Raw genomic sequence first — 23,915 nt, 5'->3', positions numbered from 1 at the left:
ATGGGGCCACCCAGGTTACAGTAAAGGAGTGTTTCTGCAGTCTTCAATGTCAGTGTTTGAACTTTAATCACTTATTACTGGACAATGATTTGCTCTTTGATACCTGCTATTTGTGGAATCATGTGCTAACAGAGTCATTTCCCCGTAAGTGTTACTGGCTGACAGTTCTTTGGTAGAGGTTTGAAAAGCCATCTTAGGACAAAAGTATTGCATACATCATGCTAGGAAGGAAGGATTTCTTAATCGCTTTGAAAGGTAAGAGTGAGGTGAGGGATTGCACTTTGAAACGTCACCCCTAAATGTCAGAAATATACCTGCTTTTCAGCCTACAGCGGAAGTGTATCTCCCTTTAATGCAACTAAATCCAAAAGCAAATTATGTAAATTGGCCTTTTGTATAAGTTATACTCAAAGGTGCAAGCATTGGGCAGTCTTTTCTCCTGTGAGACATGAACATAGAATAACTGTAAACATGGGCTTTAGCCCGATGCTTTTCCATCCTGGACTGTATACCATTTAATAAAAAGAATTGTAATTATCAAAAGTGGCATAATCACAAAACGGTTGATACATTTGGATGCTGCACTTTGTATTTCATTTTCTGCAGCCACATGTATTTTGATTGTCCCTGAAATGAATTTTATTTTCAAATCTTCCTTCAGTTCTACAAGTCAATGGGTCTCTCTTTTGATAATACTCTCATTATATAACACCTTTTTAAATTAAAGGCAACCTTTTTAGACTGCAAGCATCAATATAAAATTTATACCAGACCTCAGAATTCTGTTATAGTAAGATTTGGAAGTACAACCTTTGGCAATTCTTTAATATTTCATTTTAATACTTTTTTTTTTCTGAATTACAAGTTGAGAAATTACCAGACTCTAATGATCAGTTTAGTCTGACAAGTACTTGGTTTCTGACATTAATATATATATACATAAAATGATATATTATAATTATATATAGAATTTTATTTTTTTTATAATTTTTATTTTGGTATTTAATTTTGGAAGAGTATAAACTAGCAAGGTAAAGTATCAACCTTGTGTCACAAAACTAAAATGTTGCTGTTGATGCACATTTTCAGTTTTTTGCCTTCTGTAGTTTCCTAATTGTTTTTATGAAATCCACACAATGGCTGCATCCCGCAAAGTACTTGTTGGAAAGGGGAGTGGGACTCTCCATGTCGAGAAGTAGGTAAATTTGACACATTTTTTTACTTAATCAGCAGTGCACAAACTGCAAGTATATAAATGCAAAAATTATAATGGTAATCTAAAATTAATCATATTGGCTTTTAACGCTTAGGCAGAACAAAGATAATATTTTAAGTTAATTTAAATTTGCAGATTAGTAGGCTACACTTGCATTTAAAGACCAGAAGATGGAAGCAGTGCATTAACAAGCAAAAGTCTAGCACAATGAAAACAGTTTTCACTATTGCCCCCAGCATTTGTATGTTCCATGTTATCTGTATTTTGTGAAAACAGGTTTTTTACTTTTGTCCTTAATTTAAAGTTTAGCATTACCAAATGTTTCCCTTAGTGGCACTTAGTAATGCTGCTTTTGGTGGCAGAAAGTTCATTATTCATCGGCAATGGTGTCACCACAGTGAGGTGAGAAACCAAACACAGAAGATAATTATTATTATTATTATGGTTATTATTGGGATGATCTCTGTTGTGAAGTATTTTAGCTGTAATAATTGTTTAATGATGATATTGGAGACTTAACTCTGTCTTTTCTTTGTTAAAAGTTCAGAACATTTTTTAAACAAGAATCTATCTAACATTTTAATATTTTAAAGTGTGATAGATTGTTGTGTCCTAAATAGATTGACATCTATCCATTTCAGTTTGGGCCAACATGTGGCTTTAAGGTCATGGGAAATAAACAAATATCCTGTGGAAATACAGCATGTTGTTACTTTGTATTAAAAGAAAAATAATATTCTTTCATTTCCACCCCAAACATCCCAATTTTATTTTATGATATGTAAAAGCTTTACTAAAAATCAAGTGATACCAGTACCATTTGGCTTCAGTGCACAGAGAATATTTTGCTATGATACTACAGAAAAATACAAAAAGTGTGATGCAGAATAGGATGGTTTTGCATACACATATCTACAATTCAGGATTTTAGTGGCTGCAGATAGATCTCAAAAAAAAGAATGAATAAATTAAAAAGAAAAGATGACACCTATATTTAATTATCTGCCTATGTTGTTATCTGGTTTGGAGGTATTACACCTATATTCACAGCACAAAAGTACCAAGTCAAACAACATGTATCCAAGTGAATGGATAATTATGACTATCCCTGACAAAATAATTTCTACATATTTACAAACAAAAACAATGTAATGCCTTGTATCAGTAGAGACCTGCACATGAGTCTGTGCCTTTCCACAAAGGGCAGTAAAGAGCAGTTCCATCCTTTATGCTTAATCCTTGTTCAGTAGCATCAGTCTTTGCCTCTGTAGGTGATGTTTGTGAAGGTGGAGGTGGCTCCTTTATAAAGTGGATTGTGTCCCTGTGAGGAAAAATAACATGGTGAAAATACATTTGAATTTGGTTAAAATCATTTTAATAGTTGCAAAATGAAACCAAAAAAATTACCATGATTCAAAGTTTGAGGGACCATCAAATAATTTTGTCCATTGCTCCCTGTCAAAAAGCTCTCTGTTCGCTTTGTTGTATAATGAACACCTTGCTCTATCTTGCCTTGTATTTTTGAGAAATGTATTACATTATATGTGTGGTTTATAATTCACTTTAGATTACTTGGTGACGATAAGATAAGATAAGATAAGATAAGATAAGATAAGATAAGATAAGATAAGATAAGATAAGATAAGATAAGATAAGATAAGATAAGATAAACTTTATGATCCCCACTGGGGAAATTCCTTTGTCACAGCGGCGTAACATAATATAAAGGCAAAAAAATAAAATAATATAAATATAAATATAAATAGAGAGACGGTAGAAGACAGAATAAAACAGGACATCTACACATACATAGACAGCAGGGAGGACAACAACAGCAACAACATCAGGGATAAGAATGGACAACATAAAGGAACAGTAAGGGTGAAATATAGACAACCAGAACTAAACGACAATATAAATAGAGTGACAAAAGCAATGACAAGAATGAAATAAAGAAACAAAAATAGGCAGGATGCGTGCAGGCTGGGACCAACAAGGATAAGACAGACAGCAGAGTTAAGGCATGACGTGAATGGGTGAGGTAGTGAATGGGGTGAGTTAGTGAGGTTGTGGCACCTCAGGTCGGTCAGAATTGTCTGCCATTCAGACTGCTGTTATACATTCTGAAACTGTTGTTGTTGTAGATCTGCGGGCTTTGGGAGCGTTACTGAGGCCCACAAAAGTGCCTATTACCTATTTAGTATTGGTTAATTTAAACCCAGCCCTTCCGCTGGTTGCCTTTTGTTCTGCATAGAGAAACAGCAGGCCACAAAATAATAAAAAAAAACATCTTCAGAAGGAAAGAATGAGGGACAGTGTGTGTGGCCTTTTGTGTATCTCTGTAGGGTTTGTGTATTTAAAAACTTCCTTGAGCAGCCACCCAGAAAATATTGTTTTAATATTTTTCTATTAATGGACCTTTATCTTGGTATCTAAAACCACATTCTTTGCTTCCAAGAACTATACATTTGCATTTACATGTGTATGCTTCCTGGCACAAAATCCACTCACAGTGTCCCACTTGGCACGAGCACGTTCTTCCTCAAATTTGGCAAACTCCCGTCTGTCGTGGATGGTAACCAGCAGCTTCCAGATCAGAAGAGCCGCCAAGCCAAGGAACAAGATGGCTCCTGCCACTGACAGAAGTGCCACTAAAATGTCTGGTCCCTTGGGGCAGTCTGGATTGAAGAATGGAGAGATAAAGGAATGAGAAAAGCGGTCAAACAAGTGAAGATAAGAGAGGCCAAGACAAAAAAACAAAACAAAACACTGATTTCAAAATGGTAGTTCTTCACTACCCTCTCACTCATCTGATGCTGTTTTTGCTATTTTTCACTCAAAATTTGGACTTTCAAGAATAGAATTAGTGGGGTTTTCTGTAAATATCAGGTGTTAAGAGCTATCAGAGGGATACAAGAGAACTAGAATAGATAACAGTAATTGTCAGAATGGGTACCACTAATAAATCCCAGAGAACTCACAGAAGTATGTGCTGAAGAGGAAAGTACAAACTCTTAAACAAATGCCACAACCCCCTTTCCCTCATTGTGGTCTGGCAAAACTGGGTCAGAATTGGGACTGCTGTTTCCTGAAGGCTGCAAAGTACATGACTGACAGAACTTCCTTTCAATGAAATTGTTAGTGGAAGAAGATATTGATTGTTGGCAATTCCCCCCATTATTACCAGTATTAGCTGTTCTGGATCATTGTTTTCCTAGAGTATAACCCCCGATTGAAATTGCGGATTCGGTAGAGCAGAGTACTTAGACAGAATGAGTCATCTTGAATTTGATTCCGGCAAAGTCGTGTTTAATTATTTGTTCATGAGTTTCAAAGAAAATTCAACACTACCATTGTTTCATTGATTTGTTTGGCCTGGTCTTTCTGCCTGAAACTATTTTTAGTAGATTATTTCCAAACAAAAATCTTGTTGCAAAAGCTCAGTTGAAGTATTGAGCTGGTTTCGTATGGTCAGGGAAAGAAGAACTGCATTGCTACAGGCTGTATCTAGGGCTCTGTCAACAGCCCTCTGCAACTTGAGCTCTTAATAAAAATGTCAGTATTTTCTTGTGTACTGGAAATAAAAAAAACCTGCAGATATATTTCACTATTCTCTGCAGCTGCAGTATCTAGCTAAGTATTTAATAACCTGGTCTCTAGACAACTGGGCAATTGCAGCTTGATTCCAATCTCCAGATTATTCTGAATCTCATCCTATTCAGTCCCACTTTTCAACCAAACCATAACACAAGGGTTTATAGGAAGACTTGCTAAGAGCTACTGAGGTATAATGGTGCTTCTGGAAAGAACAGAAGTGGAATGTGGCATTCCTAAGGCATTTTTGTAAGGACAAGGCTACTGCTGCTGCTGAAATGGTCTGGCAATATCAGGCTTGTATCGCTTGCAAAGATTAAATTCAGAGAAAAACAAGCCATGATGCTGACTGGGCTTAAAGATAGAGATAAGGGCGGAACAGCAAACCTGCCAGTGTCCACCACCTTGGGAATCAACAAAGCACATATTTCCTATATGATCAAGGTTTTGGTATGAAAAAGTAAAAAGCTAAAGATTTAACTAAAAGTTTTCAAGAACTTGGGCCCTGGTCACTTGAGCCAGCCGTGGACCAAAAAAGCACAAATAGGAAATGATAAGAAATAACAAGAAGGCATGTGGCGCAGTGGTTCGTGGTCCTGTCTCACTGCAAAAGTTTCCGGTTAGATCCCAACAACTTCTGGCTAGTGTTTGCTTGTTTATTTCCCTTGATGAACAACTATATACTATACAGTGAGGTTCATGGCTGGTGGGGCTTTAACTTTTTGCAGTCACATTTGCAACTTAAAAGAGTATCTTATTTCCTACTCTATTTGCTGCATGAATATTGACTCCTGGCAATGTTTCATATCAAATCGGTTTTCCAGTCTCTCTCACACACACTAAGACATACATTGGAATATATTTGCCCAGAAAGACTGTGTATGTCTTATCGTACCAAGTGACAAGCAAATTTGCAATGCACCCTCCAAGCGTTCTAAACAATTTATTCTCATTCTAAACAAATAAAAGTAAAGAGTGGTGTACAAAACAATTTCAATCTTGACCCTCAATTAATTTCTTTCAACATTTAAATTCTGAAGCTTTAATACAGGTTGAACATCAGCTGGATAACAAGAATTAGAAGAGAATAATTCAATATCTTTTAAATACCCAATTTGTTTCATTTAAGTCTCATCTCATTTTTTTTTTATCAAACTGAAAGTCATTTGTTGTCTTGCCTTTATTTGTCTACGCAAAGTCCAAGCATCTATCCCTCTTGAGGAATATTTCTGTTACTTTGTTGTAAAAGTCCTTTTTTTCCCTCTATCTATTTTGTTTATTTTCTCTTATATTGATTATAGAGGCACAGCAGCAACAATCACCTGCCAGGTAACATACCCCTCATTGTGACTTTTCACTGCAGTTCATTGTCCGCTCAGCAACAATAATTATGTCACACACATTACCGAGCTATGGAAAGTCATGGTGTGGAATAAATCTTTCTACAAACATAAATTGACAACATGCCATAAAACAGAAATGCCTACATGCCATGCAACCCAGTATGTGAGGGATTGTGCGTTCAGAGGCGAGGCTCGCCACTGCCAAACCTCAGGTTTCTGTCTTGCATTTGATTGGGAAATGTGCACATTCAGAGATTTTACATTAAGAAAATGTAAAAAGTGATTAGCATCATACAGTAAGACATTTATTACCTGGATCAGTGGATGAATTTTAATATTCATTTTATGTTATTATTATTAGTTTTTCATTTTTCATAAAAGGTGAGACTGCCTACTAGCCTCCCCTGACTGCAGCTATACTACACTATAATTAATACTACTACTACTACTAATAATAATAATTTCCTGCCTTTCATGGACCTTTCTGACGAGTCATACTTAGGATTTCTTTGAAAAATAACATGACTGCCGAACCGTTTTTGTAGGGAAACATTTGTTCTACTTTGGGGGTTTTACTTCTTGGATTACCTACTTTATACTTTACATACAGTACAAATCGCTCTTCCTTTCTTTGGTTAAGGTTCCTTGCTCTCCCTCTGCTGCTTTCTTCTTGAAGATATGTTAAGTCAGCAGGTTCCTGGAGAGACTGAGCAGCTGTTTACAACCCTCTTTGACACGGTGGGGTGCACTGTTCAAGGCAAAATCTGCTGTACTTCTCTGCTACCCATTTGTGTCTAAATTAAACACACACATTCATTAAAGGCAGACCCCGGGACAGACTTTCTCTGCGGGCACTTGTGGTCATTAAAAGGCTTTTTTATTGCCCCACGCTCTTTCTGTTTGGCCATTACAAGCAGATGAAGGGCATACAGCAGGGACTGCTTGTGCTTGAGTGAAGAAAAAGACATAGTGATTTGTCAAAATGAGGGCGTTTTCAAGGATGTACTGTTCAATTTGGATACCGTACCTGGATGAAAAGCAATATAAGTTGTACCAAGCTGTAGATTTTATCCTTGATGTGTCAATTTGACAATCCTCATCTCGTTCATATATGATGTGACCTTGTACTTCTGTCTTAGCAGGTTTGATTGCTATTGACTTACCCGGCTCCTTGACAACAAACAGGATGGACTTTCCGCTACTGTCCTCATAGTACTGGAAACGCTCTACACAGTCGTCCTCATCCTTGTAAGTGCAGTTCACAGCATTTGAATCATGAAGCACTGGATGGAGAGAAATGCGCCAGTTTTACATAACATGTGGTTTCGACCGTGTCTGTGCTAATATAGGTTGTTTTTGTGTCTCCTCGTTTTTGTTTCGAAGTTACGTATGCCCGTGCAATTTACACGCTTTCCATTATTTTCCTGGGCTATTCAGTAGATGACAGTGATAGGCGACCAATACACCATAGCTACCAAAGAGAAAGGGACCCATTTCCAAAGGGTGGATATGAATTAATATTTTCAAGTATATCATGAAAATCATATTTGCTTATGGGAAGTGTAATAAGGAAGAATATGCATTCATCGTATTTTTCAAGAGTCAGGAATACATGCGTTAAAGTGTTTTGATGAACACTAAATAAAATAAAGCTGTTTACCAAAAACAGTTTGAAGGTAATGTTTCTGTTTCAAACTCAGCTGGTGACAATCAGAAGGATTTGGTAATAACTCAAGAAGTGAGTGAGTCACCATGGGGTGAAAGAGCTGTCACTACACTCTGTCCCTCCTGATGTTTCTCTCTACGTGTAAGTTAAACCGAACATCAGTCAGTCCCAGTGTGTAAGCAATCATCTTTCACATTTGTGTCTAGTGTGTGTCCTGCACACTGACAGAAATCACTTGGTCTGGCTGAAAGAGAAAGTGATATTAGCAAAACAGTTGGGTCATTTTCATTTGAGTTTCACAATTCTTTTGCACATATCAGGGGTTTCAATTGAAATTGACCTGTAAATTGGGAGCTTCCAGCTCAGTCCCATTCTCACCTATTTCATCCACAAGCTCAATCTCGTCCTTGCAGATGCGGTTGCAGGTGTTGTCCTCAAATAACTTGCCTCTCTTGAAATGCTTACACTCCACACACTCTCTGCCAAGGAAAAAACACCATCAGCTTGTTTCATATATCTTTCCAGAATCATAATTAAATGTGCATGTACATCTGTTTCCAGACCCACTTCTTCATGGTGCAGGCATCAGGGCACGTGGGGCATTTATCACATGTGGCCCCATAGGCACCAGGCTGGGTACACTCGCAGGCTCCGCACACACACTGGCCCCTTCCACTGCACAGGAGGCCCAGGTTGGACATACAGGTGTCTGTGCGCCTGGAGCAGTTACAGTTCTCCCCCTGCCAGTCTGGATCACACTGGCAAAAACCACAGTTACAAGCACCATGGCCTGAGAAGGATAGAAGGATGTATGATTAAAATGATACCCCTTAAAACTTTTGTTTTTATTCGAGTCCCCTAGATGTCCTATTATGAGGATTATAATTGAGGATAACCATTTGGATCCATCGATTCTGACTCGTCACGATCGAAAAAACAATAACGTAGAGACTTGTACATATATACGCACTGTATATATATTATATTACCCAATGGCTGCAATCGAATTAAAACCATGATCAAGAATACCTTTTTTTCATCAGTAACTGTATGTTTGTTTTCTTTACAAATATTCGAAATGCACTTTAAATGTAAAGTAGAGGTACCTCTATATGGAATGTTTCCTGACAAAATAATATAGCTGTCAATTCTAAACACAGGAAAGCAGACATGGTCAATTAGAATTCAGCGATTGGTAGGAATGTAAAATCCATTACACTGGTTTCTTGTTTCTTACATATATGTTTTTTTCCCCACTCTTGTATCTCAGTACATACTGTTTTTGCATTTATGCAAACAAAACTATGCAGCAAACACTGTGGCCTACCACCACAACAGCAACAAACAGATATATTGTTATACTGGGAACTACTTTGAATAGTTAGAGTAGAAAAAATGATGAGCCATGAACAAACTTTCATGACCATTTCACCACAAGACCACTGGCTTTGAATTATACCACTCCTTTGGGTCAACAAAAATTGTTGTCACTGTGACCAAGCCATTTCAAGGCGGCAGACCATGTTATACACACACATCATTTCCAGTATGCTCCCACCTGGCCCCTTTCTTACCAAACATGGGTTTATTTCTAGCCTCATTACAGCATCTCAGTCAATGAGTAAGAAGAGAGGTATTTTCATGTTAATCTATGGGCTCTAGGGAATACAGCAAAATGTTTCTTTGTGAGAGCAAAAAATGTGGCCTGATGAGGTACAAAGCAGGAAAGTGGTCTGTGCTGGCACTGGTTACCGTAGCGATATGCAACCGTGAATACTCAGTTAATATAAATCCTAAGCATCATGTATTGTAAATACCAATCTGCTCAAACATTGTGATAGAGGGGCTTTTACGCTTTCACATTACTTTATACTCAGTTTTGGTTCTCTCCTTAAGCAGCAACATTTGCAGCGCTTTAAGACAGTTTTCCATCACAATTTGGAAGCCATTTTTTGACTGTAAATAAGTAATTGTTCAGAATTTATACAAATATTACTAATCATCATAGGGGAGATGATATGTTAAACATGGATGCTGCTGCAACAATCTTCTTAAACAATGAGATATAGAAGTCAGCAGTTAGGTAGTGTAGTCTTACAAATGTTTGCAATTATACCACTACAGCAGGGGGGTCCGAGAACTTGTGGAGAGACAGTTGGTAACCATGCAGGATAGACAGATTGCTTCTTTGTTTGACTGTCCACAAATATGTTGTAAACCTGACTGCTGTTTAGCGAAAGAATAGACTTTGGTGGACAAGTCCATGTCTTAGAAGGACTCTTTTTTCATTGGGAAATTAATGAAGTAAATTGATTGTATAGCTTACATAAATGTTGCTTGCTGAGTAACTCCCGGATAAAGATCGCCTACAGAGTCCTGCCTGTATTAGGATACTGACAAGATGTTCTGAATCTATTTGCCATGAATTACTCCACATACCCATTTATTATTACAATAATGTTACTTTATGTGTTATGGTACCTGTTGTATATAATGACATTTGTCCTGGACTGAGAAGTAAATCATATAAGATGATAAACATCATACAGTTGACATCTCTTTCCTCTTAGACACACATTTCTGTCATTTAAGTAACTTAACTGTCATTCAGGAATGCTTAGAAAAGTCCAAGGTAATGATACATTTTAAGGAACAGCCTGTATGCATTAATCCTGTTCAATCTTTGTAAAAAATAGCTTGTCTTCCACCCATAGAATCTCTCTATCTTGCTCTCAACACACACACACACACACACACACACACACACACACACACACACACACACACACACACATACACACGCAAGCATATGCATTCATGCACACACCATATGTTTATAGTGAGTGGAGTCCATGTCCGGAGCTGAAGAGATTTGTTTGCGTTGTGGAAGTAATTCGTCCCAGATGAAGTAGGCAGCTAGAATAGTGATGAGGGCAACTGCCAACCCTGACTGTTAAGATTCTCTGAAAAACCTCGCCCCAAACACATGAGTAACTATCCAATTTTAACCTGATTTCATGTCAATGTCTCATTTATAGTGTCACAAGCTTTAAGTAGATATGAAATGTGACCTGGTTCCTAAATCGAAGTTTACAACACTACTCATATGGCCATGATTTGTTTTCAAAAAGCTTGAGCTGCTGCATTTAAATCTTGTATTTAAAGAGAAAATTTGTGTTCAGCTGTTCAAGGTGGTGTGCCCACTCCAAACAAACAGGGGCAGCATAATTAACACCATACTATCAGCATATTATCTATTGTATTATCTTTCACACTGACCAAAAGAATTAGATAACAAAAACAAGAACAAAACATTAAACAGTGGCATTATGCCAGTGTAAACTTTCATCAAGTGTTAAACTCATGAGTCACAGTTCTTTCAGATTTTCATGTGTATTGGAAATGCCAGAGATTACCCTCTCCTCCCAGTACTAACTGCTAAACCTACAACCAACCAGATTGACAGCACGTGTGACAAAAATGAGCGATTCGAAAATTCAGAAATGACAACGATATCTGGCACCTCAAACCAAATCTTTCAGTGGTAGTTTTTGTACACCTGACTAAGTCTTTTAATACTGATGTGACTGCAGAATATGATTGGCCTGATGTAGGACAATTCATGATGCCTGGTTCAAGTCTCACAAAGGAAAAACCAGTAGAATACCTCTAATTTTGTGAGTCTACCATTGGTTATTCTATATAAGTGGATATTAAATCAGTCATCACACAAACAGCACTAAATAGCATTTTCTCCAACTTAGATTTCAAACGTATTGACTAATAATAGTCTTATAAACTGGTTGGTCACCAATTTGGCAAAAAAAGGAAAATGTCTTAGTCCTGCTAAACAGGAGAGGTTGACTTACTTTTGCACCTCAATATTCTCATTCCTACCTGAGCACAGTTCGCCTTTGTAGCGAAGGCAGTTGAAGTCATCACACTCGCAGAGCTTTCCCCAGATCTTGCCAAAGTCAGTGCTGTGGCACACACACTGGCCGCAAACACAATCCCCACGGCTGCTGCAGATGGCAGACTGGAGTCCTCCAGAGCCGCTGCAGCGATCCTGCTCTGTTGCATCATAGTCATCCTCAGCGCACTCGCAGTGAGGGCCCAAGCGACCTGGGTGGCACAGGCAGATCCCACACTCGTAGGTGCCATTACCACTATTACACTTTGGGCTGTTGGTCTGCGCTTTGGTCTGGCACTTGCAGTCACACTCAAATGTAACTGTGATGGTGAGTGAATCTTTGAACCCCACAGGCTTGATGATGAAGGTTTTCTTCTTCTCTTTGGGGCAACCCCGAGCTCTGGCCTCCACACTGAAGGAGACCTGAACCGGTAGAAAGATACATATCAGGTGAAACGTGTTTTGTCTTCATTCTGTGCTGATTACGTAGTAACACTGTATTCAAATGATTCATTCACCAAACATTTAAAAGCCATTGGGATTCAAATGTATTTCATTACAACTACACCATGAAAGAGTAAAAAGATATGACATAGGAAATGCCTCTATATGTCCTGGTCAAAGCAATTATTCATTTAGTATTACATCCAAATCTGGTAAATGTCCAAAAGCAGGCTGTTTCCCCAGAGAAGATAACCATATATGGATAAAACAGCAAGAGCTGAGGCTCAGGGAAAGACATACGGAGGCCAAAAGTGAAGCGTCACCTGGAGTGAGGAAGAAACAAGTAAAACTGCCAAACAAGCTGTGATAAAGAAAAAATGCAGAAAAAGAGAAAACTCTTTGATCAGACAATTTGTAAAACAAACACAGTTGCCAAGGAAAGAATAGGAAAATAGGGATACAGGAAGAAACAAAGAAGTGGGGAAAATTCCACTGTAAGCAGGGAAACAAAAAGTACCCAAAAATGTTGAAAATAATACAAGGAACTAAGTTATTTTAGAATGCGAGTGACTGCGGAGAACAACAGTTCAACAAGAGTTACATGTGGACTGAGGGTGTAAAAATAGTCCAGAGTCTTTTGGCTTGTCATTCCAAGTCATTTTAAAGTAATTTAAACTTGTACTGGCATTCTGATCCAGGGCGAGCATTACGGACGTGAAAAATAAGCTTTCCTAACCATGCGGTGACACAGTTCTGATGAGAAAAAGGTTTAAAACCAGCTCCAGATATAATATTCTCGCATGCTGACAGCTGATCGATGCATAGACGTCTATTTGTTGAAGAGACAGATATTTGCCGGACTGACCGTGTCCCCTATCTTTAGCCCAGAGCAAGACTTCAGACCCGGAATGAGCTCTCCGTTTAGACAGGTGGCGTTGAAGGACAGAGCAAGTTCCTCTGGGACACCTTGAAGCTCCAGCTCCACCTTGGAACGTATTTTCTGGGAACAAATGAACGGACAAGAAAAGAGGCCGGAGTGAGAGATTCAGACTGACTAAAGTGAGAGTCACTACTGTATAAACATAATTTTCTTTGTGAACAATTTGACAGACACACGCCATGGTGGGGGTGATCTATTTTCCATCTTTCCTTTCATTGGATGAAAACATAAACACCCTTCTCTGGGGGTGAAGTAGTGAGCCTCATGCTAGTCAGATTTGCACAGTGAGCAGTAGCCTGTGGTATGTGGGTGCCAATCACTGTCAAAAGTCAGTAAAGTCAGACAGAATGACTGCACAGAGCATGGCAGTGAAAACATTGTCCAGTGAAAAGCATCAGTCTAGACCAGGGGTCTAGAGCAGGGCAAACTTTTTGGCTCAGGGGCCACAATGACTTAAAATTTGACAGACGGGCCGGGTCAGCACAAAATACGATACATATAAAAAGAAAGCATTTGTTAACAGTACATATCAGACTCGTCTGACATTTGCTTTGAAAATAAAACCAGCTTGGTGTTGAAGGTTCTGACGTTTGCTTGTATTTCATGCACAAACCAGTTTTTCCCTCGTAGCTTCACGTCCAGCTCACACGCTCATGTGTGTCAGTATGTCCACAGTAAAGGCTAAATCACAAAGCCAATCTGAGTCACTCAGCTCAGGAAAATTCTCAAGTGTCCTCAAGTCGTTCCAAAAATGAAATAATCTCCTGTTTGAGCTCCCACATACATTGATCCAATCATTCACATCAAGTATGAATTTTGTACCTATCTTTGGTGGGCTGGATTAAAAGACCACAGGCTGGATGTGGCCCGCGGGCCGTAGTTTGCTCACCCCTTGTTTAGAGGGCCTTTGGTTATAATTTATGGATCATATAATATTGATATGTGGAATCTGTAAAGGAGATTCTAAGTAATAACAATTACTGCTCCATCACAACTCTTGAAGTGCTTGTTCAGGAGTTCAGGTTCAGTCAGATGAATCATCTAACTATGTTAAAATTGTAAAGGAGAAAATATGAACAGTTGTCATGTTCATGGCAGCAAAAAGGCCCCCGTGGTCTCTCCTGAGCTCCAGTGCAAAGCTTAATGTGATGTGAATATTAAATAACTCATTACAGAGAAAGTTAAATAACAAACGGCCAATTGTTTTACATTGGATGAACGTCGTACCTTGAATAAAGAAAAAAAAATCTTCCCAAGGCTTTGACTCAGCTCTGTGTGTGACTAAGATACTTTGCGTGTGTGTCAGCAAATATAAGTCATCCTCTGAGGCACTGTCTAGCCAAGGGTGTTCACGTGTGTCTGTGTGCGTGTTTGTATGCAACACTTACTGCGTAGGCTTTCAGTATAAGATGAATAACATTGCCAGAGTCATTGGACAGTGTTCCTACTGTGGTACCAGGAATCAGTTCACTGTAGTTCTACAAAACACAAGGACTATCAATGGAAACAACTGATCCATTAATTCAATACTTAAATACAAACACACAAAAAAATCATACTGTCTTCAAATTGGTTCATCAAGAGCCTCACTTGGTACAAAGGAACCACAGGACTGGTGACAGCAAAGATAAGGTTGATGTTGTTCTCTGACATCTTCTCAGTTATCAGGGCAAGGGATGGGTAATCCTGTTGAGCCAAACGTGAGATTATTTTTATTCAAACCAACTCAAACTATCTATGAAGATCAAGCACAATCATATACTTGCCATGGTTGTAGACATGGAGTACATGTTATGAGAGTTAAGGTGGCACTGTCCGTCATTGGGCTGAACAATACCAGCCAGGCGACCGTCCAGAGCAACGTGAGTCTTTGCGTCAGAGGTAAAAATCAGCAGGTGGGATGCGCCGGGGCGCCAACCGATCTGCTCCTGGTTTTCAGTGAAACACAAAATAATATCACTGGAAAAAAAAAAGCCTCAAAAAATGAAATCTGCTTTTGAGTGGCACCCATGGTTTAAAACACCAGGACTTTTCCTGTGCATCTTACACTTTTTTGCTAACATAGAATTGAAATATTGATGTACATTTGAGAGGGATATGCCTGACTCAGTCAGACATCTACAACACAGGCAGAAAACACGATTACAACTGTTATCAAGTAATAGTTGTTAGATAAATATTTAAATGTAAATATGTAAATATTTTTCCTCGGGAGCTTATCCTGATAGCTTTTCTACATTAAGATAAGATAATATATAGTTTATTGATCCCCATAGGGGAAATTCTTTTGCCACAGCAGTGCAACAATGACAGTATCAATAAACATAAGTACAGAGAGAATATTAAAAGATAGAAAAAGACATCCACAAATAAACAGACAGCAGAGTGAACTCACAACAAGGATAAGAATAGTGACAACAACAATGTCTAAAAAAATAAACATGATGCAAGTGGAGTGACACAAACAAGAATAAAAGTGAAATAATGCTATCCATAAGTAAAAAAAACAACTAAAATCAACTAAAATTATCAATTTTGGGAGAGCGGTGTGACACGGGGGCTTAGAGCAGTCATCCTTGGAACTGAACATTCCTGGTTTGATTCCCGCGCTCCTCCTAGCCAGTCAAAATGTTGTTGAGCCCTTGACTGCTCCTTAGCTGCCTTCTGCTCATGGTTCATCCATGACACGTTAAATGCAGTGGTCATATTTCACTGATGTTGTACTGTGTGTATAACCGAATTTGACAGTAAAGGTATTTTTTTCTTCAATTCAGAGTCCGATTGGCACTTGCATGTTTTTGGACAGTGGGAGGAAACACAGAACCTGGAGGAAACCCACGCAGACACCCTGTCGGGATCAAACCAGGGACCCTCTTACTGTGATGCAGAGGTGCTTATCACTGCGCGACATGTAAAAAATGATCAAGATAATATCTACACATTTGCAGATAAAAAAAAAAATAATAATCACCTAAAACTCTAGAGGGAAATTAAAATGATGTTAGTGGAGTGGGGTGGAGTTTGCATATCTAATGTTTTGTACGTGTAGATGCAGTTCATCTGTCTACCTTGCACACAGCCGCCTGGATGATAGCATCGAAGCCGCCCTCTGGGGCGTCTCGGTTCCTGGAAACCATCTGCTTCTTCACTTCTTCTGTGAAGCGACTCACCTCCTCTGTCAGAGAGAGAACATGCTTGTATCCAAACTGGGGCAGGCAGGTGGTGTTTATGCTGTCAATCAAACACAGAAAAATAGATTTATCAGTGCCAACCCAGCTGACATTAGTTTGTTCAATCATCAGGGAGTTGATTGTCCATCACATGAATAATTACGGTAGTTAACTCAGGTCGATCGACTTCCTGCCATGTCAAGTCATTTCTGCAGTTGGCTGTTTTTCAATTATATTGTCACTATTTATTTTTGTGCCTACCATATGAACTCCATCTATTTTTTGAGTTACACCCTGAATAAGTCAGCTCTGCAATTTCCGACAGAGATGGTTTGGATTAAATTAAACATTTTTTATAGTGACAGAAAACTGTCTACATACATTACATTTTACAGAATTTACATCAGACATACCTAAGAAATAATAACATGTACAAATGGTTCAGCTGGAAATAAGCAGAATTAAGTGCGAGCTTCAAGTGCACACTTAGAAATATCTATGTTCATAGTTTCACTGTTTTTAAAACATATTTATATTGGTAGGAAAAAAGTAGTTCCCGTATTTTATTTTTCATTTCATTTCATGAATCATACCTGAATGCATAAAGCAGGGATAAGTCAAAAAGTCTTGGAACAGCTCTTTGAGGCAAACCTTGAGTTATTTCTTTCATCATAAAGTATTGTGATCCTGAATATTGTTTTGTTAAAATGCTTCTTTGTGCTTCCAGCAGTTCCCCGAAATGTACCCAAAACTTCCTTATCGCCTATCCAAACATTCCTGGGGGCTCTGTTTTAGCCGTGTGTGTATAAACAGGCCCCTAAAAATGATTCTTAAGGATTTTAAAGCAGCAAATCAACATTGGATATGCTGCTTGGTGGGGTTACAGAACCACATGGGGAAAAGCTTACCAGATTACCTGAGCCTCATTCAGAGCAGCTGACTATGCAAAAGAGAGTTACCATTAGCTTTTAACAGGTGCTGTGAGCCGGCCTGCATTTTTCCTGAGCAACACGATGTTTAACAGTGTGCTCATTCAAATGACATCATCTGTATAGTGAATTTCCACACACCACTGGGCATAGACTAGGAATATAAAGCAGTAAATTCTGAGAATGCTGCCAATAAATTTTGCTTTCCATATCAGAATGACCTTTATTTTATTTCATGTAAAGGCAGAGAACCATTTTAATGTTCTAATGTTATATGTTTTTGTCATTTCAATAAGATATCTAGCATAGGAGCCATGCATTGGTAATCTGAGCTTGCCACATAGATAGAACAGAGAACTGCTCACTACTGAAGATATTTGAAATAAATATGCTTACCAGCATAATTTAAGCTCTCTTACTTGCATGAAACGAAAAAATGTAAATGATAATATAGTTTAAACTAACATTATGCTTCCCCACCAGTTCTTGCTAACCATCTCATGCCAAGAATGCTGAAAATATAATGTTACCACCTGTGCGAAATCTGGTCTCAAATTTGGCAAATGCAGTTAACAAGTTCTTGGATGGTAAGCGAAATGGAATGGCTTATTTACTGTGCAATGTTGGTAGGTGTGGTTTTAATAGGATGGAACTTTCAGCTTTTGGGGAACTTTTGACTCCTAAAGCTTCTCTTATGTCTCTTTTACCTGTAGCAGGGATTCTTTACAGCTTCTTGCGGGGAGATGTACATGTAAGGTGAAAGCGGCTTGTCAACGAACGCTCCAAAGCCCATCCTCAGGTTGCTGGTGGTGCGGTTCATGGCCTCAGCCAAGCCCTTTCCCAGTGTCCGCAGCCGGAAGAGGTCATCATTCATAGAGTATGAGAGGTCCATGAGGTAGTAGAGATCCACGGGGTAGTCCTCTACCTGACGCACTTTTACTGTAAAGTGCTTGGCATCATCTTGGAGACGATACATAGAAGTACTTTGTGTTAAGATCTATTTGTTGATTCACTATATAGCCTGATTATAATGAACAAAGTTTGGTGGGGGTTGAAAGTGTGGGTGTTGGTCGGTGGTGATAGGCGCGAATCCAGTTGACACTGGATGACATGCATGGAACACCTTGAACTGGTTAGTAGTCGATCACAAGGCAACATGATAAGATAAGCAACCAATCACAACTTCATACGAATGAAAAATTTAGAGTTCAATTAACCTTTGGACAGTCGAAAGAAGCCGGAGAACCCAGGAAAAACCAAACGTGGCATCGCGTGACGTAATAAAACTGACAGAGGAACACAAATATAACCCTCTCCTGACAAAATAAACCATGTTAAATGAGTAATGATCGTAAAAGCTGACCTGGCCTTAGGGTGAGGTGGAGTCTCTGGGGCTTGATCTGGGTGACGTCCTGCGTGGCCCCAGCTGCCTTGCTGCTGAGGGGTCGATCCTCGTCCACCTCCAGCCTGCTGGTTGGAAACTCGAGACCCGACGAAGCGCAACCTGCTGTCACCAGGTTGGTCTTCAGGTCACAACGAGATGAGCCATCAAAGTCCTGACAGAATAGGCAAGCGATATTTTGAAAGTGAGATATGATCAGCAATTTGTTTTGACTTTCATTTATCCCTTTAATTTTTTTTTTTTCGCAAAAATGTGTAATAACTAGTTTCTCTTTGAATAGGTGCTTCTCAACACTTGGTAGTTACACCCTTTAATTTAGGGTAGGGGATGGTCTGACACCATTCTGCTCGTAAAAGTCATAAGTACACAAAAATTCTCAATGATCTCAATTCTGCCTTAAATCATTTCAGATGCAGAAGTCTCAGCAAAATGAGTCAGTGGGAATCCAGTCAAAAAGCACAATTATGGTCTCACACACCCACAAATCCAGTCATGAATATACGCCACATAAAAGCAATGGGGCATGTTTATCTGTCAGAGGAACTTTTAGGATTCAGTCACTTACATGGAACCGCTCCATCACTTTCTCTTGATGAGTGCATGTTTTAATGAGAGCAGATGGAGGAAACATTTCAGGGAACATACCAGGAAGGCCCAATTTCACATTCTTTTCTGAATGCTTCACCTCTTTGTTGCCTCAATCTTGTCATCTGTCTTTTTCTAAATAATAATCCATATCTGTCAAGTTTAGTCCCAACCGATGCCATTCTTTCTGTGCATATTTTTGGATTCATGTAAACAAGCGAATGATAAAACATATCATGTCCTGGTCTTTGTGATATAGATACGGAACATAGCTGAATCTGTGAATAGTAAAAATCATCCCGGGGACAATAATTTACTTTTAGCAATCTATTTTAAATTCATTGTTATTTTAAGTTTTTTTTTTGTTAAGTCCTCACGGGTGGAGTGAAGTTGGCTGATCTATACCACCCTGCCAGTCAGCCTGGCAAGCAGCTCATTGCCTTAAAGGAGGTGAAGTGGAAAGAAACACACCTCTTGGAAGCACCAAGCGCAGCTGGGGTGAACTGCTAAACACTGCTTACATGTGCTGGCCCCTCTGGACGTGCACACATTTGAGCCTGGAAGCAAAAGTGAACATTACATGCTGGTAAAAACTGGAACGTCTCTTCTTTGTCATGGGATTCTATTAGAATGATAAAAAAAAGATGACATATCTATATTTTCTGTGATATATGTATTTTATCATAAACAACATCTCAAGAAATCCATAACACATTATTCTTGTTATTCATCAGATAAAGCTGATATTGGAGATGCAAATACCTTTTTGGGATGGATTTGATCACATTGTGGTCACAGAACATGTTTAACTGCCCTAAACTCTTGAAAAGGGTTGTACTAAACAGCTTATGTCATCAACATTTTTTTCTGATGTCGTTTTTATGTATTTTACAGTGAAATAAACATACTTTATGAGTGAATTAAAAAAATTAATAAATGCACATATGCACCACAGTGATTTACTTGGTTAAGGACTGGATGCAGCAGTTACTCATTCCAGTCTGTCATTGCATTACAACATACCTCGAATGTCATAAAACAAGCACTTTACAGATGTGAGCTCAAAATGATCTAAAAAGTAACCAAACTACCCTTTAAACATTGAGAAAAGTTTACTTCTTAAATGCACAAAAAGCATCTCAAATATCGTGCTTGTTCGAAAATCACTGAGAATCTTTGTGTGTGTGTGTGTGGGGGGGGGGGGGGTACAAGAAAATCAAATGTAAAAAGTTAAAGTATATTATAAAGCGTTATAATCGGGTAATTAAATGCAAATACACAAAAATACATTCCTAAACTCCAGATGTGTAGAGAATAAGCCAGGTCATAGCAAAAAGTACCCCGTTTTGAGCAGAATGCATTAGAAACAATGCCAAATGATTACAAACCGCAAACTCCGGCCGTTCCAGCGAGGAGCAGCGCAAACATCCAGAGGGCCCCTTGCGCCGGGAGCGGAGCGCCCATCCTGGACAGGAGCCTGCCAAGGACCTCTGGTGTCAGTCAAAGCAGATGAGAAGAAGAAAAAGAGGATGACGACTAACTTTCTTCATCTGCTACTGACACAACTCCATCAGAGCCAAACTTCCAAAAGCCAAACCCCGTGCTCTCATTATTATACTGATAAATTCAGTGGGAGGGGACAATGAAGCATCCTGCCCAGGCCGGGCACCTCTCGGCCGGTCTACGCATTAAACAAGCCGGTAGGAAAAACAAAAAAAATATTTTACACATATTGCTGGCTTGTGGTAACCCAGCCTGTGTAATTCATTGTTGTTCTGCCATTTATGAAAAGGACTTTTGTTGTTGCGCAACACTTTGTGAAGCGTTTTTGTGCTTTATTGAAACATACACTGCCCACTGGTGGTGATAAGCTGTAAGTACATATGCAGGCAAACTTGCTGATTGCAGCTCCAGAAACTTAAAAGTTAAGCAATACGCAATTGTTTCATTAAAAAGCAAGACAAAATGGATGGATTATTGGATCCGTGAATTTTTATTTGTTTGATTTTCTTGAAATAGGGAATTGTAAGTCACAGATTCTTATTTTCCTTTATGCCACTCCCTTTAAATCTTCTCCTTGGTCTTCCTCTAGGCTTCCTGCCTAGCGGTTCAAACCTTTATATCCTTCTACCAATATATTCACTGTCCCTCCTCTGTACGACTCAGCCTGGCTTCTCTGACCTTCTCTCCTGAACATCTAACATGTGCTGTCCCTCTGATGGACTCATTCCTGATCCTTTCCATCCTTGTGACTCCCTACAAGAACCTTGACATCTACATCTCTGCTTCCTGTCTTTTCCTCAATGCTGCTGTCTCAAGACTATACGGCATTGCTGGTCGTACCGCTGACTTGTGCACCTTTTGATTAAATTTGGTTGATACTCTTTTATCTCTACTCATTCAAACCTTGAAAAATGTTTCTTCATATCTCCACCCATGTCTCTGCACTCCATTGCTGTTGACTTTTGGCCCAAAGTACTTAAAACCCTCCACTTTCTTTATCACCAATCCCACCATTCCCATTAGGTCCCTTTGCTACGGCTAACCTGCATTTCCTCTCCGATCCAGCACATACCTCCATCTCTTGAGATTTTCCTCCACCTGTTCCCTGCTGTCACTACAGATTGCAAATGTCATCTGTCCCACAGCTAGCATACATGTCCTGCACCAGTCAAACATACTCCTCTGTCGCTCTAGACTTCTTCATACAGTACAATAGTGCCTCTCTTGACACCCTGTCATATGCTTTTTCTAGGTGTACAAAGGCACAATACAGCTCTCTCTGACCTTCTCTGTGCTCCTGGAGTTATTAAAAAATTTCAAAGTGAAAAAAAAGGTATGGGATTTTCAGGCAGAGACTTGAAATAAAACCGTGAAACTCGTGGCGAAGCATCATCTGTCTTTGAAGTTACACAAATGGAAAATGACTAAAACTTTTAAAATATCAGCAGACATACAACAAACCCTTAATGTGTGCTTTTAGTCCCAGCATAGATGCAATTTGCATTTTTTCTGAAGAATGACCTTCCATTTCCAACAATGAAGTAGCAGAGATTAGTAGAGGGGAATTGAGGTGGGCATTGAGGAAGTGTGGAAAAGCAGTTGGTGACTGTACAGTTTCTGGTTAGATTATTCAACAGGATCTTAGAGAATTATAAGATGCCTAAGGAATGGATAAGAAGTTTGATGGTGCCCATTTTTAAGAATAAGGGGATGAGCAGAATTGCAGTAACTATTGAGAGATAAAGTTGATGAGCCATACAATGATGTTATGAGAAAGAGTAGTCGAAGTGAGAATGTGGGCAGAGGTGAGCATTTTGATCAGCAGTATGGTTTTATACCAAGAATGAGTACTGCAGATGCAGTATTTGCTCTACGAATAGTGATGGAGAAATACAGAGAAGGTCAGAGGGAGCTGCATTGTGCCAGTGTAGATCTTGAAAAAGCATGACAGGGTGCCGAAAGAGGAGTTATTGGACTATATATGGAAGTCCCGAGGGACAGAGAAGTATGTTAGACTGGTGCAGGACATGTATGCTAGCTGTGAGACAGTGGTGAGGTGTGCTGTAGGTGTAACAGAGAACGTCAAAGTGAAGGTGGGACTCCATCACTGTAGTGGTAGACAGGCTGACAGACAATGGAGGACAGGAATCTTGATGGATTGTGATGTTTTCAGATAACTTTAGGATTTGCAGTGAGAGCAGACAACAGGCTTACAAAAAAACAGCCTGTTTTTGCTCTCAAGGAGAGGGATGAAAGTTAGCCACAGCAAGACAGAATACGCTAGTGAATGAGAGGGACCCTTGTGGAACAGTGAGCCTACAGGAACTAGAAACACAGGTGTAGGATTAAAAGTTCCTAGGGCCGTTTCTAGTCCAGAACAATGGAGAGCGTGGCAAGAATAAAATTTGCAGAATCATGTGCAAGGTTGGGACAGGTGGGGAAAAGTGTCAGGTGTGATGTGCAATGAAAGAGTATCAGCCAGAAAAGAAAGAAAAGGAAAAGTATGCTGAGAATAGGATTAGACAGAGATGATTTGCTGTGGGGATTCCTAAAGGAGCAGCTGAGAAGAAGACATATAAAGGACCCTCCTCAAAATTTTGTCAAAGATATCTTACACACTTCAATAATTTTTTTGAAGTATATGTGTATTTTGTCTTATTTTGTGTTGTTTTGACACATCTTTCTTGTTTTCATGTAAACATGATGATCTGTGCAATTCTGTAAGGCAGAACAGTTAGTAATAGAAAGTATACACTCTGGACCCATGGGTGTGTGTATATTTTATATATATTTATAGACTTGTGCATGTGTCTGTGTATACTGTATATCTATGTACCACTTTGTCATGCATGTAACCACTTTGTGTCTTTTTTATTTTCATTGTTTCTTTGGATCTGAATTTTGTATATATGTATTTGTTCGTATGGTGTCCTTGAGTGTTTGATAAGGTGCCTTAAATAAAATCAGTATTATTATTAGGAAACAGACAGGGCTAAAATTCCTACATGCACTTCTGTCTATGGCCACTAGAGAATGACGTTTGCCCACTTAAAGCGGACTGTGCCGGGGCCTTCTAGGATCTCAGGAAAAGTAAAATATGTTTGGATATGTGACTGTCATGGTTTTTTTTTTCCAGTTAAAGTAGATGTTTCAAAGTGGTATCTAAAAATGTTGAAATCCTTAATATTGTTACTTGGCTGTTGCTTTTTTCCT

At 39.0% G+C, this 23,915-nt stretch overlaps 1 protein-coding gene across 1 annotated transcript; it reads right to left on the bottom strand.

The window, feature by feature from the left end:
• Positions 1–970: 970 nt before the first annotated feature.
• Positions 971–20,769, bottom strand: LOC147215130 (integrin beta-3-like). The gene is made up of 15 exons (XM_086139415.1): positions 20,588–20,769; positions 19,671–19,756; positions 18,576–18,768; positions 17,920–18,172; positions 16,182–16,344; positions 14,880–15,041; positions 14,704–14,799; positions 14,502–14,591; positions 13,039–13,173; positions 11,717–12,152; positions 8,387–8,609; positions 8,198–8,298; positions 7,317–7,436; positions 3,728–3,894; positions 971–2,537 (listed from the first exon to the last, which is right to left on the bottom strand). Exons 1-15 carry the CDS (start codon positions 20,661–20,663, stop codon positions 2,469–2,471), a joined length of 2,370 nt encoding a protein of 789 aa, XP_085995541.1. The 5' UTR covers positions 20,664–20,769; the 3' UTR covers positions 971–2,468.
• Between the last annotated feature and the right edge of the window lie 3,146 nt (positions 20,770–23,915).

The sequence above is a fragment of the Fistularia commersonii genome, chromosome 32, assembly GCF_037954325.1.
Source record: "Fistularia commersonii isolate RoL2024-O1a breed Wild chromosome 32, RoL_Fcom_v1.0, whole genome shotgun sequence".
Taxonomy (NCBI): Eukaryota; Metazoa; Chordata; class Actinopteri; order Syngnathiformes; family Fistulariidae; genus Fistularia; species Fistularia commersonii.
The sequence above is the reverse complement of the archived record's forward strand: the minus strand, read 5'-3'. Positions and strand labels throughout refer to the sequence as shown.

What these genes read in the sequence shown, in the direction of transcription:
- LOC147215130 (XM_086139415.1), bottom strand. Translation starts at nt 20,663, where the DNA reads ATGGGCGCTCCGCTCCCGGCGCAAGGGGCCCTCTGGATGTTTGCGCTG. An exon ending in CCACCTCACCCTAAGGCCAG is followed by an intron (nt 18,173 to 18,575) that starts GTCAGCTTTTAC and finishes ATCGTCTCCAAG; the next exon opens with ATGATGCCAAGCACTTTACA. An exon ending in GATGCCTGCACCATGAAGAA is followed by an intron (nt 8,299 to 8,386) that starts GTGGGTCTGGAA and finishes TTTCCTTGGCAG; the next exon opens with AGAGTGTGTGGAGTGTAAGC.